Source organism: Charadrius vociferus, unplaced genomic scaffold (genome assembly GCF_000708025.1).
Source record: "Charadrius vociferus isolate BGI_N301 unplaced genomic scaffold, ASM70802v2 scaffold15, whole genome shotgun sequence".
NCBI lineage: Eukaryota > Metazoa > Chordata > Aves > Charadriiformes > Charadriidae > Charadrius > Charadrius vociferus.
In genome coordinates, this window is record NW_009650064.1 from 4,136,112 (window position 1) to 4,151,918 (window position 15,807).

At 39.8% G+C, this 15,807-nt stretch overlaps 3 protein-coding genes across 3 annotated transcripts in view; 2 read left to right on the plus strand and 1 right to left on the minus strand.

The window, feature by feature from the left end:
* RGS22 (regulator of G-protein signaling 22) overlaps positions 1 to 589 on the plus strand; it is an 81,343-nt gene extending 80,754 nt beyond the window's left edge. The window contains exon 27 of the mRNA XM_009891915.1: positions 581 to 589. Within this exon, the coding sequence (XP_009890217.1) occupies positions 581 to 589 (9 nt within the window). The remainder of the gene's footprint in view (positions 1 to 580) is intronic.
* On the plus strand, positions 583 to 5,360 carry LOC104292439 (cytochrome c oxidase subunit 6C). The gene is made up of 3 exons (XM_009891829.1): positions 583 to 708; positions 2,320 to 2,441; positions 5,236 to 5,360. The coding sequence occupies exons 1-2, from the start codon at positions 595 to 597 to the stop codon at positions 2,437 to 2,439; spliced, it is 234 nt and encodes a 77-aa protein (XP_009890131.1). The 5' UTR covers positions 583 to 594; the 3' UTR covers positions 2,440 to 2,441; positions 5,236 to 5,360.
* A 4,645-nt stretch (positions 5,361 to 10,005) lies between these two features.
* The window catches only part of VPS13B (vacuolar protein sorting 13 homolog B (yeast)), a 502,169-nt gene continuing 496,367 nt past the window's right edge, over positions 10,006 to 15,807 (minus strand). Inside the window, 1 exon segment of the mRNA XM_009891830.1 lies at positions 10,006 to 10,324. Within this exon segment, the coding sequence (XP_009890132.1) occupies positions 10,079 to 10,324 (246 nt within the window). The 3' untranslated portion in view covers positions 10,006 to 10,078.

Consider the following 15,807-nt stretch of genomic DNA (forward strand, 5'->3'; position numbering starts at 1 on the left):
CAGCGCGGCCGGGGAGCCGCTCCCCGCCGAGTGAGCCTTTAACTCGGGTTTCAGCAGAGCTGCCTGCTTCAGGCTTTTAGGAAAATCTTACCGAATAGAAAAAAACATAATAATAATCCTTTAGTGCAATAGGGTCTGCAATTATTTAAAAGAAGCCCAAACCACTAACTAGTTCAAGAGGTACGTGCTTTTCCTTAGAAATGAATAAAACGTGATCAATGTTCTGAACGTCATCTGATGTAAACACCAGGACAGCAGGCCTGAAATGGTAGACCCTGCAGGAGGGAAGGGTTGTGAAAGAACAGTGAAGGCCTGTCTCGATTCTGTGAGTACTGGATATCAGGAGTGTGAAAACTTACTTAGGTTCAGGTCATAAATAGGCTGTCCTTGAATGTTGTCCCTTACGTATTCTCATTGTGAAGTCAAATAGAGAAGGAGCACTGTTGGTTATGTTGTGAAGATGATTATTACACAACAGAAAAAGCACAATCTTTAAAGAGTAGAGTTACAAAAAATTATTTAAGTAGAGCTTCTTGTCCCACAGTTATCTTTTTTTTTTTGTGTGTGTGTTTTCTTTTAGGAAATATAGTCACCATGTCATCTGCACTGTTGCCTAAGCCACAGATGCGGCGCCTTTTGGCCCGGCGGATGAAGTTTCACCTCTTTGGGGCATTTTTCGTATCTGTGGGATGTGCAGCTTTATACAAGGTGAGATCTGTAGTCATTCAATTGTAAACTGGACTCATTAGAGTGTTTTAAGAATTCATAATATTTTTTTGTTGAGATTTAGTTGAGCTGTTCATCAGAAAGCTTTAGTAATGTATTTTTGTAAGCATGTTTCCAGAACATAAATAAATGTTTCTAATCTTCATTTGAAGAAATGATATGAATAACCTGCTGCCTTAAGCTATGTGATCAAAATCACGCAATTCGTGACAACTGAACCTTGAGTGTCCTAGTCTACTCTTGATTGTTTGCATGATTGATGCACATTAACTCTAGATAGTCTGTGTCTCTCTCTGTCACAGTATCTGAGACTCTAGACCTGTCAAAGTCTTATTTTATCTCTAGATTGATTTCAGAAAACTTGCTCATAAGCAATTTGAAAGCCCATCCTTCACACTGAAGATATTGGCGTGGAGAAGGCTAGTGTGGTCCTTTTATTTTTTTTTTTTTTTTGAAGTATCATGGGCATTATGCTGCTAGAAAACCCCACTTACAGATTGGAGTTTGGTTTTCATGGTCCTTAAGAGACTTCTGACAAAGATAAGAGCGGTGGTGGTTCTTGAGTGCCTTCACTAGGTAATTCTCGGATCTCATACACAAAGCAAGCAAGACAATTTGAATTCCTGTGGAAGAAGTGGATCTTGGTTTGCCCATTGAATTCATTCGTATACTGTTTGCAGCATTTGAGTACTCAGGAAGCTATTGATAAAAGTGACTAGAAATTAAGTTAATTTCAGGTTGTTCATCACAAAATCATCACAGTCCACTTAAATTTCAACAAATGTCTATCAGAAGCAATAAGTGTGCACAGTTAAAGCTCAACATCTACTTAACACATCTGTTAAGAGGTAGGCAAGCTTGTTTCTGGTCAGACTTACAATATAATTGTTATTTGGCTTTATACCTTATTTGGCACCCCCGCATTAATGCACTAGTAAGGCAGCAGACCATATTTAGAAAAAGTAATGTGGATCTCAGTAGCAATTTACTTTGTTACATGTTAGATACTGTTGAACAAACCCACCTTGGACTTTTCTTCACGTTTTTGGGGCGCTTTGAGCATATCGCTGTGTTTCAGGTGAATGAGTATCCGTGGAGTCAGGATGGTGTCTTTTTATGTGGATGTGCTGTAAGAGTGGCTTGGTAGTCTTGTAAAATTTTGCCAGACTTCTGTAATTGACCTACAGTGTAGCTCAAGTGCAATACGTTGTTTTAGGATGCCATTTTATCTGGAGTTATAGTTCTGCAGCTGCCCACAGGCACAGAACTTGCCATAATGGCATGTTTTATGTATAAAAATATTAGCGGGGAGGACACTGGAGTGTTAATATAGGAAGAGTGTTTCTGGATCTGTGTAATGGCCTATCTTGTAACGGACTTTCTTTTTAAGCTTTCACTTCAGACATTTGTTTTCCTGACCAATGGTCAGGTAGCCTGAACTGTGGATTTGAACAGGAACAAAGTAGTATTTTACTAATTCAAGCTAAAGGCTTTTTAGACTGTTATCCACTGATACAAATCATAGCACTAATAGGAAAAAAAAAATAATATCTTTGCTTTGAAAGCTTTATTTAATTGTGTGTTACTTTCCAGTTTGGAATTGCTGAACCCAGAAAACGAGCTTATGCAGAGTTCTATAAAAACTATGATCCCATGAAGGACTTCCAAGCCATGAGAGCAGCTGGTGTGTTTGAGTCTGCACCACCCAAATGATGGTAACCTGCATTTACAGGTAATAAGCTACTCTGCAGTAGAACAAGAGTAAGCTAGATCGTTTCAGTGAAACATTGTTCTTCTATTTGGAGCTTCTTCCTTTTTGATCAAATAGAAAGGTGTTACTAAAGAAAGGATACAAATTGCACTTGAGAGACCTCTGAGTAATAAAAACATGAAGAAACACAGGGGAGCAGGGAGTAAGGGCAGAATAGAAAGCTCCTGAATACCTTGTGGGTAACGTGTTTAACTGGTGTGATGTGGGAGACTTGCACAGAGCGATGCCAGGCCTTTCCCTCCTCACGCAGCCATGGAAAGGAGACAAGGCTTTTGTATTAAGCTATAAGATTTGCTTCAAATCACTGTTATGTTGATGCTGTCATGTCTTGAACTGCTTAGCTTCGGGCTACCTCTGTCTGAATGTACCTGTGGCGGTACAGTGAATGAGAAAAGGGAGAGGCTGTTTCTCTCTCACAGCATCCATCTTAGTGTAAGAAACAGAGATGGCTTCTGCACATCCTTTTGTCTTTTGAAGTTGGTGAGAGGGGGAAGCTAACTAGTCATGAGGGGAAATATATTTAAATAAATACACGGTTATATAAAAAAATCACAATGGCATACAGCTCTGTGTACTAATATTCAGATTTTTGCCATAATGAATTAAACTTGAATACAATTTTGTTCATGATACTATTTTCCTCGCACTTAACGCTGCCTTTTGTTTGAAGACTACCAAATTTTGTTCTCCCTTACTTGTTGTCATAACACCAGGGGAAAAAATGTCTTGATTTCAACCTTGTCATAGTTATTAATAAGCACACTCACTAAACTGCACAAACTCATGATGTGACAGCTCAATAAAGAATTCCTCCGCCTGTGTTGATCCAAATTTCTTACATTGAGTTCTCTGCTTCTCTTAAAATGACTTCAAACTAATCTAGAATGATAGCTTTTTCATTCTTTTGGAATGTTTTCATATTGTGATCATTACGTGATAATCTGTGGCTTTAATTATCCTGGCCAGCTGGATTTTCTCAGCCTGTTTGCTTAAAGCAGCAAGACTGAATAAAAGATTTGTACTTAACACTATTAATGCTAAATTCTGTTGTGTCAGAATCTACAACTATCTGGTTTCTGCTTAACACAATTACATAAAAAAGCAGAGCTCCAGCTCTTTTAGCAAATTCAAAAAGAAAAAAGAAAGGTGGCATTCCCTTTGGTGTTTTTTTTTTGTGAGAGGGGGAAACTTCTTTTTTTTAGCTATGACTGCAACAAAGATAAATAATGAAATGATAAATTTGGCTGGTTTTAATCCTGGCAATTCTGCCCCTGATTCAGTCCTATTGCTAATATATAGCCACTTTTAAACTTTCTTAGAAACTAGAATTACATTCTTTAGTCAGGTGGCCTTCATCAGAGTATTCTGAAAGGCCATCTGGTGGTAAAATCATTTGAAACAAACACTGTCAACAAGGATGCATGTTGAATATTTAATTGGAATCATGAGCAGGATTTTTTTTCAGTGCAAATAGAGCTCCCCTCTCAGCTAGCTTATGTTCCCATTTGCAGCTTAAAAAAAAAAAAAATTGCACATTGTGTGCACCTGTTAAAATTAAATGTTTCCTAAACATGTCTTCCATTCCTTAATTACACCAGCTCAAAAGAAAAATGTGAAAGGCAAATCTTTATATGTGATTTTGTTTGAATTGCTGATGCTTCTTATTCCTTAGCCTATTTATATAAGAACTTACATTTTTCACTCTTTCATAGTAGAAAGAGGTTGGGTTTTTGTTGTGTGCCTGCACATGAATACAAAAGCAGAAGAAAGGGAAAACAACGCAGTGTTTCAAATGTTTTGAAACGACTGTGAAAAGAACAAATAAGCAGAACAGCTGGAAGATGTTTTCATTGCCTCAGTAGCTTAAATCTTAGCTATGGAAGTTGGATGGAGGTTGAATTTGATGCTGGTTTTGGTACAGTTACCTAAAGGGTACAGAGGTCATGGATGATCTACATTTCCCGTTTTATTGGAATATATTCTGTATGTGGCAGTAAATACAGTAGTTTAACTTAATTGAATACTCACTCTGGAATCAGTACTTAGCCCCAAAATTGAGGAAAGGGTTGGGTAGGTTGGGAGGAGAATCCATGAGTTAAGGCATTAGCTTGGAACTCTGCTTCGAGTTTGTTCCTGCGGGGCACGTAGGCAACTTCGTACCAAAGTGTGAGTGGACTTTGTGTGGTGATACTGATAATGGAAACCAAGCGCAAGTATAAGTTTGAGGAGTATCCTACTTCTACAGTGTGCTCAGTAATAGAATAAAGGAGGAAGCAAAGACTTCACTGCTAACCACTTGCATGACTCTTGTCATGGAGCACAGCTGTTCTTGGATTGTGTTCAATATAATGTGGAGAAGCAATTTGAATTTGGTTTTCTTCCTTCCTTGGTAGGTTGCCTACACCACTTGTTTCCTCTCTGGCTCCTATCTGAAAGCTGCATTCCTTTCTCTTTCAGGCCCTTAGCAAGATTGATTCAGTTATCAGTGCAACATGTATAGTGAATCTGACGTGCTGTGCAGTATTGTTCCAGCTCTTGATTTGTTCCATGTTTCACTTCTGTTTGCCACATGAAGGGTGTGTGAATCTTAAACCATCAGGAAATAACAGGGGGAATTCCTCTAGACTAAACCACCGCGTAACATTTCTCTCTATTGCTTTGCATTCATACATACTAATATGTTTACTCAAAGCATAAAGTTGGTCCAGCATAACTTAATATTTTTTTTTATCTTGCAGATCCACTTCAGTCTAAGGAGACTTGATGACCGAACCTTATTTGTTCACTGAACTGTAAAGTGTAGTGCACTTCAGTGCATGGCACGCTCTAATGTAACTCAATAAATAAAATACATATGTCAGTGGCGCTTAGTTGTCTTCATTAATGTCGAAATGCTTAAATGCTCAAATGCTGGGAAGAGTGGTGGAAAGTCTTTATAAATGGCTCAAGATGACTAAGTCTAGTTTTCTTCCCCCCAGGAATTATTTGCATCTCTGTTTTGGCCAAATTCCACATTTGATAACAAAGTATATCCCTAAGCAGTTACAGCTAGGTTGTCCCAGCTGCTGATGGGAATATGCAGGAGGATAGTTGTTATGGGCTGGATTTCTGGAAGGATCTGCGTTACCTCTGGCTTCACAAAGTGAACTGACCTTGAGATGAAAGAATTTGCAGAGGAATTGTGGAAATATGCTAGCCAACCTCCTTATCTTTTCTGCTGCCATCGCTGTATTGCCTTCCTTACAGCAGCAAACTCTTGTGTCAAGACTTATAAACTGTGCAAATGCCCACTCTTGTTATACGAGGTACATTACTCTGGTGATTGGAGAATGACTCAACTGTAGGTATGGTCACATCTGTTTTATGTACAAGGCAAAGAGGGTTAATGCAGACAAAGTAAGAAATACTTACTTTGGGATTTTACAGTAATGAAAAGCTTTGCGTGCTGCTTCTAAACACGTATCGTCTCCTTTTTAATATCTGGAAGTCAGCTAAGCATAGTTTTGATCTCTGCTACATTCTGCGTAGTCCAAGACCTGATGCTTTGTCTTGGCACCCGGGTCCATGGCACCCGTCATTTGGAACATGCTTTGTGCGTTGCCTGTTGCTGAGGTTGAAGGTGGTACCAGGACTGTAGCTGTTGATTGGGTACAAGGAGAGGAGTCCGAGCTGATTGTGTGAAAGGCGGGAAGGCTTTGTATGAGGCAGCATGACAAATTAAGCCATCTGTGTTGTATTTGAAGGTCTTCAGTTCAAATCCTGTTTGGAGTAATTCTCATTATTTTAAATGGATCATTAACTACTTAACACTTAATAGGTACCTGTGAGCAACATTTGGACTAATGAAAGCAAGTAAGTAATGTATTTGATCCAGAACACTATTACAGAGCAACGTGGGATTTCCTTTAACCTTTCCATACAGGCAGTGCTTCCTTTAAGCAAAGAAAGAATTTGACATTAGTGGTGCAGGGGAAACCATCTAGTAATCAAAATACCCCTGTTCCTATAAATGTAAACCAAACCTTAACAATAGCAAATGATACCCATTTATCTTCCCAATGTACAGCATAAACATTGTATGCCATTAAGTACTGACTAACATTTTCTCAGGCATGTCTGCAGGTTTAAATAGCCAGGGGTCTTTAGTCATACTGACAGCTTCAGAGGCAAAGAAACTTGCTACTGCCAGGTGTGCGGGCTAATAGACCTGACTTCCCTTCCAGCGTTAGCCCCTAAATTCTTCCCAGTTGCTAGAAATTAATTTACTTTTAAATTCTAAGTTTCTTCTAAACTGTTACAGCCAACAGCAGTTACTGTTGTAGTCTATGTTCCTTCAATTACCAGCACACGTTGATTTAAAGAAATGAGAGGTTTTGTGACTGAACGTAGTTTTTTTTGATCATACAGCAGAGCTCAAAGATGTCTCTTGCTAAGTGTATTCAACAGCAATGACGGAAGTTGAGCTCTTAATGTCTGTGCTTTGAGAGGCTGCAGGTTATGATTGTTGCTTGTTTTATAGTGATATTCTGGTTTCACACTGGATGCAAAGCAAGTACCTCCTTTCAGCAGGTAATGCCAACTCACACAGCTCGCTTTCCTCTGGAAAGGGAAGGGAGGGCAAAGCTGGTACCCGAAATAGGAGTAGGCAGAAGGGCAAACCTCCTTTTCTGAAATCAGCACCAACCTATCAGTTTTTTTTTCTCTTCCCTTTGCCAGCCAGCGTTCAGCTTATCCTGTCTGACACACAACGGGGAGTGAGACAGCATAGTACAAGACAGACCTGTGTGAGGTAGACCGTAACCGGCTGGTTGTTACAGGGCCTGGCATGCTGTTTCTAGGAGATGCACATGCTTGTCTGCACTGAGGCCATCCCAACTGTCTGTAAGGGTTTTTGCTATATTTATGTATGAAATAATATATAAGGCGGCATTGTTTGACCTAACTGTTTTGGGGAAGGTCTTGCCGTGTATAAGCCTGACCATGCCTTGAAATTTTTGGCCGGCTTACTTTATTCTCGAGTGTTTGAGGAATGATTGATTGTTCTGGAAGCAAACTAAAAAGATAGATTTGAAGTTGTGAGCTCTCCAGGTCTAAAGAGCATTATGAGAGTAGGCATGTTTTAAGAGTACACATTGGAGTGCTTTAGCAGCTAAGTACAGGCAGCTGCTCTTTGGACAACTTTGTTTTCATAGCTCATGCAGCTCATATGTAGGAGAGGCTGATTTATAGGCCGTCTCCACACGTTTCCATACATGTGGTCAGAAGGGGGAGAAAGAACCTGCCTAATGCAGTAAAGATGCTAACTAAATTTGCTGAAGAAGAGTGAAATTTAAGCAAGTGTTTATTCCAGGAGAATATAATTCAGGAAAAACACAAATGTATCTTAAACAATGGCTGCAATCTATGAACTTTTAGAAATTAAAGTGCTGCCTTCCCTTATCTTTTACAGGTGTGTTTGCATCCTCTTGGGTGGTTTATGTACTACATAAATAATGAACAGATTACTCTAATTCAAATGGTGACTACAGTGCTGTTTTGATTCAGTTAGTCACAAAAGCATAAAACTTTTCAGCACACGCTTTTTGGCAAGCTAATCATCAGTTTTTACTTCCAAAGTATTGTCATTATCTATTGCATTTTCTGGTACGTGACAGAGTCCAGCGACCAACTGGAATCTAATGGGGTCTACGCGAAGCTCCTACGTGTGTCTTGTTCTACACAGTGAGTTACAAGGGAACAAACAGGTCAAAGACCAAATAGCTCACAAAACCAAGTATTACAGGAATAGCTTTATTATCTTTAAACAATCTCATTATATTACAATTTATCTACCAATATGCAAAATTAGAAGTATTAAACTATTTCCATAAAATATTCAGGAATGAAGCATGTGCGTGTATATATACATATACATTATTTAAATAGTGTTATTTAAACAACAACTAAGTTATAAAATCACTGTATGAAATGTTGATAATGGATGGGCTTATTTCACATTCAGGAAAGGACAACGCAGATCTCAGGCTTCTGTATTTTAAGTACACAAGAGAGACGGCTTTTAGAAATACCTTTTAACAAAACAGAACTCACAAGAAAAACATTGCAGTTACTACATTCTTATTTACTGTGCATTTGGTCATATCAAGTATGCATAGAAGTTATTAACTGTAAAGCACATGGATCTGCTCCAAATGATGATCAGATTTTATTCCAGTTCTTGTCTCCGATTGAGGCCATGTTCAGGAATCCCCAGACAAAATTCACGTCCGTAAGTACATTGAAAAGGGGAGAAAAGTAACACACACAGTTGAAAATCAAGTAAGCTTTTGTTTTTTAAAATAAAGCTGCCATAGCCAGATTTGGTGTATAAAGTAACATAACTGTGCCCAAAGACAATGATTTCTTGTCTACTACAAACTGTAAAACATCTGAAAAATAAAGACACTTGGAAAGCTCCTTTGTCTCGATGTGTTTAACATCATATTCCTAAGTGTATCGTGGTGGCATCAGTAACTGTAAGTAACTGGAGCCTGTGGGTCCACACTTTTCAATCAGCTTGAAAAAAATTTTCTCACTTTGTTTAGCACAAATGTATTTGAAAAGTCATGTTTCTAAATATCCCTGGTTTTAGCTGTTCAAAGATGATGAGCATAAAATGAATTAGGGCTGAAGTGAGTACGTACTGGGTAGTGGTGGCAGATCAGAAGTAAGCGAGACCCAACAAGGTTATACTTAGCACCTGCACATCTACGTTATATTGAGCTTACACATTTTTGGTAGATTTTAAGGACACTAAGTTCTGTTTCTTAAATTTTTGAACTGCGTGTTACTGGCTTCCAGCTAACAGCCAGACAGTGCACAATGTCATATATACACTTTAAGTCCTTCTGAAAATTTGATGGTGGATAAAATAAAGTTTCTGTATACAGACAGTTTGAAAAATAAATTCATGTTGTAGTTCATGTTTTGTTCTCCAAACCACACAAAGGCACTAGTTTACATTAAGGACTAATGTCCTGCAAAACTTCAGTCAAATAAAGGAAGCTATTTTAAGGTTAAAGTGGTGCTAAAACCCAGCTGTCACTAGTAACTTAAACCAGCCACACTGGGGTTTTCAGATTTAGTGGGGGAAAATGTTTTGCCTCAGGACGTACACGCTGGGGGGAGTGCGTGTGTGTGTGGGGAGGCTCAGCCTTGGGCAAGTTTTTACAGCTGAGTTATAAACCTGGTTTATAACAGAAACTGGCAGACCCTAAAATATGATAGAGAGGTATTGATACACATTTTGTGTGTGTGGCAAAAATGCCTGTATGCACGCAATTTTTCCTTATTCGCTGATTTTTGGTTATTGAAAAGAAAACAGATTTTCATTGAGCTATAGTCCAAGGCAGTTCCTTTTCATTTTATTCGTTTGCTAGAACAGTGTCCTTCCAGCACAATTAGAAAAGGTATTGGGCTTAACTTTGTTATCATCTCCTGCCTCCTCCAAAATTATATGCATCTCTACTTGATGTAGGTTACTGCAGAGGAAGCATTACTTTCAAAACAGTAAGGTATTACTATACTCACCACAAATAATTATTAATTAAACCCTTTCCTCAAGGCTTTATTTTTCACCATGGTGAATTTGCTAATGAATACTCGGGCAAAATTTGGATCAACTACATATTGATATGTTTTCGTTATAGTTGGGAGGTGTTCGGTAGCTACAGTTTGCAATGCCGGCACCGTCGCGGCGCTGGGAGCCAGGTGGTAAGATGTCTTTGTGATGTACTCCACGAGGCGGTTGTATTGTTGTTCTGATAGTCTCTCTCTAGCTCCATCTGCCTGAAAGCAGAGAAGATAAAATGATTACTGAGTGATTGACAGTAACTGAACTTCGTAGTAAGGACAATAACTTCCACATTACTGTCTGTAATTAAACATCTTCCTCCCTGGGACCTTTTCTACAATAGTTTAATGGATGTTTTAATCAATCAACAGTGTTTTCCCATAGTTTAGTGCTTGGTGGATTTGGAGCCTTCCGAGAAGCTCTAACTCTGCCATAGGAAATTCAAGCAGTATCTTTTGAGAATTTCAGGGATGCACTCTATACACCTTGCTCAAGGCGAGATCTTTACAATAGATCAACTCAGACAGAAAAAACATCTGAACCCCTTTTAGAAAAATGCCAGTATCCTTATCAGATAGCAATCCTAATTAGCAAAACCTTTTTCTCACAAAGTACAATCAATGACAGCTGACAGCTATATCTGGGCAGTTAAGTTTAACCCTTTAACTTACTTGATTTAAAATAAAGACTAGAAGCTACCTTCCAGGTGAATGTTCTATGTTGGGACGTATCTGTCAGCTTCTGGTCACCAAAAAAGCCATTCTGGGTCAGAGGACCCACACAAATATGTTTTTTTAAACAAAAGAGTTTTACTAAAGAGGGTTTGGGCCATGTCCTTTCTGGAGAAGAAATTAAGGTGTCTGTGCAAACTGCCTTTTCTACCACCATGAGTAGGAAGGATGACTCTGAAGAAATCCCTTTTTGTAGGCTAAAATCTGTATGTTCAAGGCTCTAGCAAGAGGGATGCAAGTAACCTACCTCTAGTGGAAAAAATGCAGAAAAATAAATACTGTCAACAGAAAGGTGGCATCTACCATATGGTTCCAACCAGATAAAGTATTAGATGACAAGCCATGGGCAACCCTGGCTTTGGAAGAACAATCTGCTGTGCCCTTTTTTTGAAGAAGAAGAAATTGAAGATGACTATGACTAGCTTGAGAAGGGAAATCATGCAAGCAGGCATCAAGCTAGTCGCATGATTTCAAAAAACTGTATTTCAGAAATACCACCATGGATGCTACAGCGGTATCACTAGCAAAGTCATTCAGAACAGAAGTTATTTCCCAAATATGACAATGAACAAAAAGGCAGAAGCTATCCCAGGGCTAGGCTTTGATGCTTTCTTATTTACACTTGGAGAACTCCTGACCATTTTCTTTTTTGTAGGGTTTAAAATGTCTTTGTTGGATGTCACACTAAGGATTCAAAGACTGCTATCTTCTGTCTTCCAGGGAGTTTTACACATGCCGCACTCGATGCGATGATATTTTCAAACTGTGCCATTGGATTCAATTTAACATCCAGGATCAATATCTCGTCACATCTCTGGACTGCAAGGCTCATTTTAAACAAACCATTGCTTATTTGAAGAAAGAATTATTATGACTGATAGATAGTGACAGATGTCACATCCAAACCAAAACAGTCCCCTCTGTTTTTTTTTACTATGCCTTTGGAGATGGATTTGCTGCTCAGCAACTAGAAACCCTCCTGTTTTCAATCATCACCACAAAAATGCTAAAGGAAGCAGAGGCTCATGAACAAGCTCAGAAGCTCAAGGTTGGAGCCTATGCCTAGAAACAGCAGAAATGATGAAAGGGGCAGAGGAGAGTGTGTTTTTCATGAATGACCTTGAAGGGAGGGAAAAATCAGAAGGCAGACTGCTGCAGCAGACATATGGCTAACGGTGGAGAATGGTGTCTGAACCCGGTCTTCAGTCTGGTAGTGCAGAAAAAGTCAGCCGTCAGTCCATTTTACCAGTTGAAAGAGAAATACATTATGCGGTAAATCTTGCAAGTCAGTGGCTCCAGATTTTTTCTTGATTTCTACTTCTAGGGCGGTAAAGCCCAGGGGAAGCTGCGTTACAGTTCTGCCTCCACACTGACCAAAAGACACAAGTTATCAAAGAAGATGGAAATGGTGTTGGCGTCCCACTCACCTACTCTTGTGAATCCGTTCTTCATTCAGCCTCAGGTGACATCCCACAGACACAGCACAATTATCCAGGAGGAAATATTAACTGCACTTGGATGGTCTTCCAAAGTAACTGGGACCCTACTTGCTTCCAGATGACTTAATCTGCAACTGTCTGCTTCTCCAACCAGTTTCAGTTTAGCTTATATTGTCAGGACGGCAACAGAAACTTGGAATTGCCGTTATTCTACATTTTTTCCTAAATGAGACCTAACATTGTCACTAATGTGCCTTAGCCCACTACTTTGAACAGCTGTAATGTTAATAGCCAGGTCATTCAACAAATCCAAACTGAAGTCAAGGATTGCTTAGCGCACCTGCTAGAGGAATCCATCATGTCCTTTCATGCTAGAAGACCACACTTTTGGGCTAAGAACTCCAGAATTTTTCTAAAATTCCTCCCATTATGTCTTATAAAGAATAAGCCTTCAGCATTCTAACTAACTGCACAGTAGCTATAGCACCTTTGTTGCACAGACTGGATGTGTTCGTAGCACTGATGGTCTGCTTTGTGCACACGGACTGAGGAAGGAGGGCTGGTTCCTTACGGGTTTTTTTCACCGCTTTGAAAAATCCAGAGACTGGTTTTCAGCTCCAGAGATGTAGCGTGTGTAACGCTATCATAAAAACCCTGTGGCAGATCAATTTTTTGCTGTCTTCTTGATGTTAGGAGCTATACCAAGAGCAGCTGGAAGCACAGAACTTTTGGGTTTGATGTCTGTCTGGAAGCAAGCAGTGTCGCAATTACTTTGGAAGATAATCCAGGTACAATTAATGCTTCCCTTTCAATAACAATGTTGTCAGTGCCAGAGTTTTCAAGGATCCATCCAGGCTATTCCTAGCCAGATGGATTAAGTTATATATTGTGGAAGCGAACAAACCATCAGGCAAACCTATTGCTGAAGGAGTCAAAATACACTCTATAACATCTCTGGTGATTACAGCTGTAGAATAACTCATGTTTTGTTTCCTAATAGTTCCAAGAAGCTGAGGAGAGGGAAGGGGAGAAACTGTTTTGGGCAGAGCTGAAACAAAACTTTTGGCAATTATTTTTGTGAGCAATAAGACAAAAAAGTGGATTTTTATAATGTTGAAATGAAATGTTTCAATTTGTTGTATTACTTCTCAGATCTTTGACTAAATTAATCAGAAAACCAGACATAATTTACATTTGGTAACATCACCTCTATTTTGCTAAACTCCTCATAATATTTTGGTTGACCTGACCGGGCATTTTCCAGCTAAAAATTCTGGCCATGTTTACTAATGTCATCATGTACAGATGTGTCTGCACTTCAGCTGAGGACATCTTCAGTGCAACAAGGTGGCCTGACATTAATATTTAGGAGTCGTGTCTATTTGGGTGTAGGTCTGCAGCTCTGAGGCTGCTCACCTGGGAGTCACAGCTCGCTGCTCCTGAGGTTCCTTTTTCTAATCACATTCAAACAGTTTGTGTAGAAGCTCTTGTGGGAGAGCTGAAGGAGAGGCCCTGGCTCCCACCACCACCAGCGCTGCACGCAGCACCCCAAGTACGACAGAACTGACATGCTCAGCTGCAGGAAGGAAATTACCAAGTATGAAACTTCCCAATCTGCTAAGGCAAAAAACTATAATAAACGTTATTTACAACAGAATAATACAGAACTCTAGGTAATTACTAAAGCTTCATGAAGCTTTTGGAATCTTTTACTGTGTAGCTGCCTTACCATAAAAAAATTAAACTTTCTTGTTTCATCTGCCTTACTTTCAACTGCTCCTCCTTATAGCCTATTTCTTTAGATTTTCACACAAGTTTCAGCATCAGCTTCTGCATTCTGAAGGAACACTTATGCCAGGTCTGTTTTGTACAGCATCACTCAGCTTTTGCTGTCTTGCCATCACTGACTTTGCTCTACCTGGGGCACAGGCACTCTTCACTGCTCTTCTCATGCCATACATATTCACGGCATTCTCAAAAGCCCGCGTCAGCAAAAGAGATTGCGTACTGCGGCTGGGTGGCTCAAGGCTTACAGCTCCTGGCATTGCTGCGCCACTGGAGTAGAAGTCCCATATTTCTATCCAGAACTTCAGAAAAACACCATGTGTTTGGTTCAGTACTTCCCAAGCAGGTCACGTTTACTGTGTGTGTACTAGCATGTGTATGTGGGAATGTTGGGCTCTGCACATGCCATATAGGGTTATGCTGTGCGTGTACAGGAGCCACTTGCCCATGAGTACTACATATTCCCAGCTGCAGCAGCTGTGGGGACTAGAATGAGGTTCCCTGTCCCTCGCCTTCCCTTCTCCCAGACAGGCAGTCCCTCTGCCTCATCACCATCATGCAGCAACCTTTGGGCGAGCAACCCTTCCCCCAGAGCAGCAGCCTGCTCCTCACCTCTTGGATAACCAGATACAAAGACAAGAGCCATCACACTATAGTCTATTAAAAAAACAAACTAGGCTGGTGCTAAAGTTAGGGTTGGGATGGGTTGAGTGTATCAAATGCCTTAGGGAGAACAAATTATTTTCCTCTTCCCTCCAGGACAGTAGCTCTGGACTGAGCAGGATAGTCTGGATTGAGTCTGATGTGTGCCTCCAGCAACCACACAGCATTCAGGGATAAAAAAGCTGAGCTTTGCCCGCTTGCATAAAAATTTAAGTAATGCCTCATGTAGCTTTGTGGTGAGAGAAGGCAACTTCAGTCAACAGCACTCTGTGAGACTGAGGTTAGTGGAAAGACAATAAATGTAAATAGAGAATTGAGCACTAAAAAAAGCTTTCACAAAAAAATCCAAGTGCTGTCATGACACAGATGAAGTCCTTGCTGTGCTGGAATCGATGGCAAAACTATTCAGTGACTTCAGCAAAGTTAGGATTTTACTGAAGGTGCAGAAGCCTCCCCTACCTTTTGGCACAGCTTATGCTCCATAGGGTTTTATGTATGTTCTTTTCTTGTATTTGAAACACAGAAATTTCTGGTATAGCAGTCTCTGAACTACCTGACACTTATAAAAACAACAACTGGGACATGCGTATTTGGTTTTGAAATGATCGCTCATATGATTCCACTTCAGAATTTAATACAATAAACATTGTTTCCCAAAAGTGTAAAAATATAACATTCTTCTACCATTAAAAGAAGATAATTCATCCAAAACCTCAGTATTCAAATGGCTTAGAGATCTTTCAATATGAAGATGAAGGATTTATGCTCTTACTGGCAAACACTCGGTGCATCCAATCTCAGCAAAGGAATTGATCCTTTTAAAGTTAGCATTTGCAGAAGAAGGAAGATCTAAGGAAGTGAATACAGCGAACAGCCAAGGAAGACCACTGCATTGGAAGCGGCAAGGTAAGAAACATGCTGAAAGGAGCATGCAGCAGCATCACTGAACTGTTAAAACAGAATTCACGGAAGAATAAAAGGAACTGTTCTCACTGTGACTTTGCAGGTACAGGCAGCAACGCTGACTTGCCAAACAATAAACACCTCACACACATGTGGTCACAAGAACCTCTTCAGAAA

Coding starts and splice junctions, on each gene's coding strand:
- LOC104292439 (XM_009891829.1), top strand. CDS start 595: ATGTCATCTGCACTGTTGCCTAAGCCACAGATGCGGCGCCTTTTGGCC. Junction 709..2,319: donor GATGTGCAGCTTTATACAAG/GTGAGATCTGTA, acceptor GTTACTTTCCAG/TTTGGAATTGCTGAACCCAG.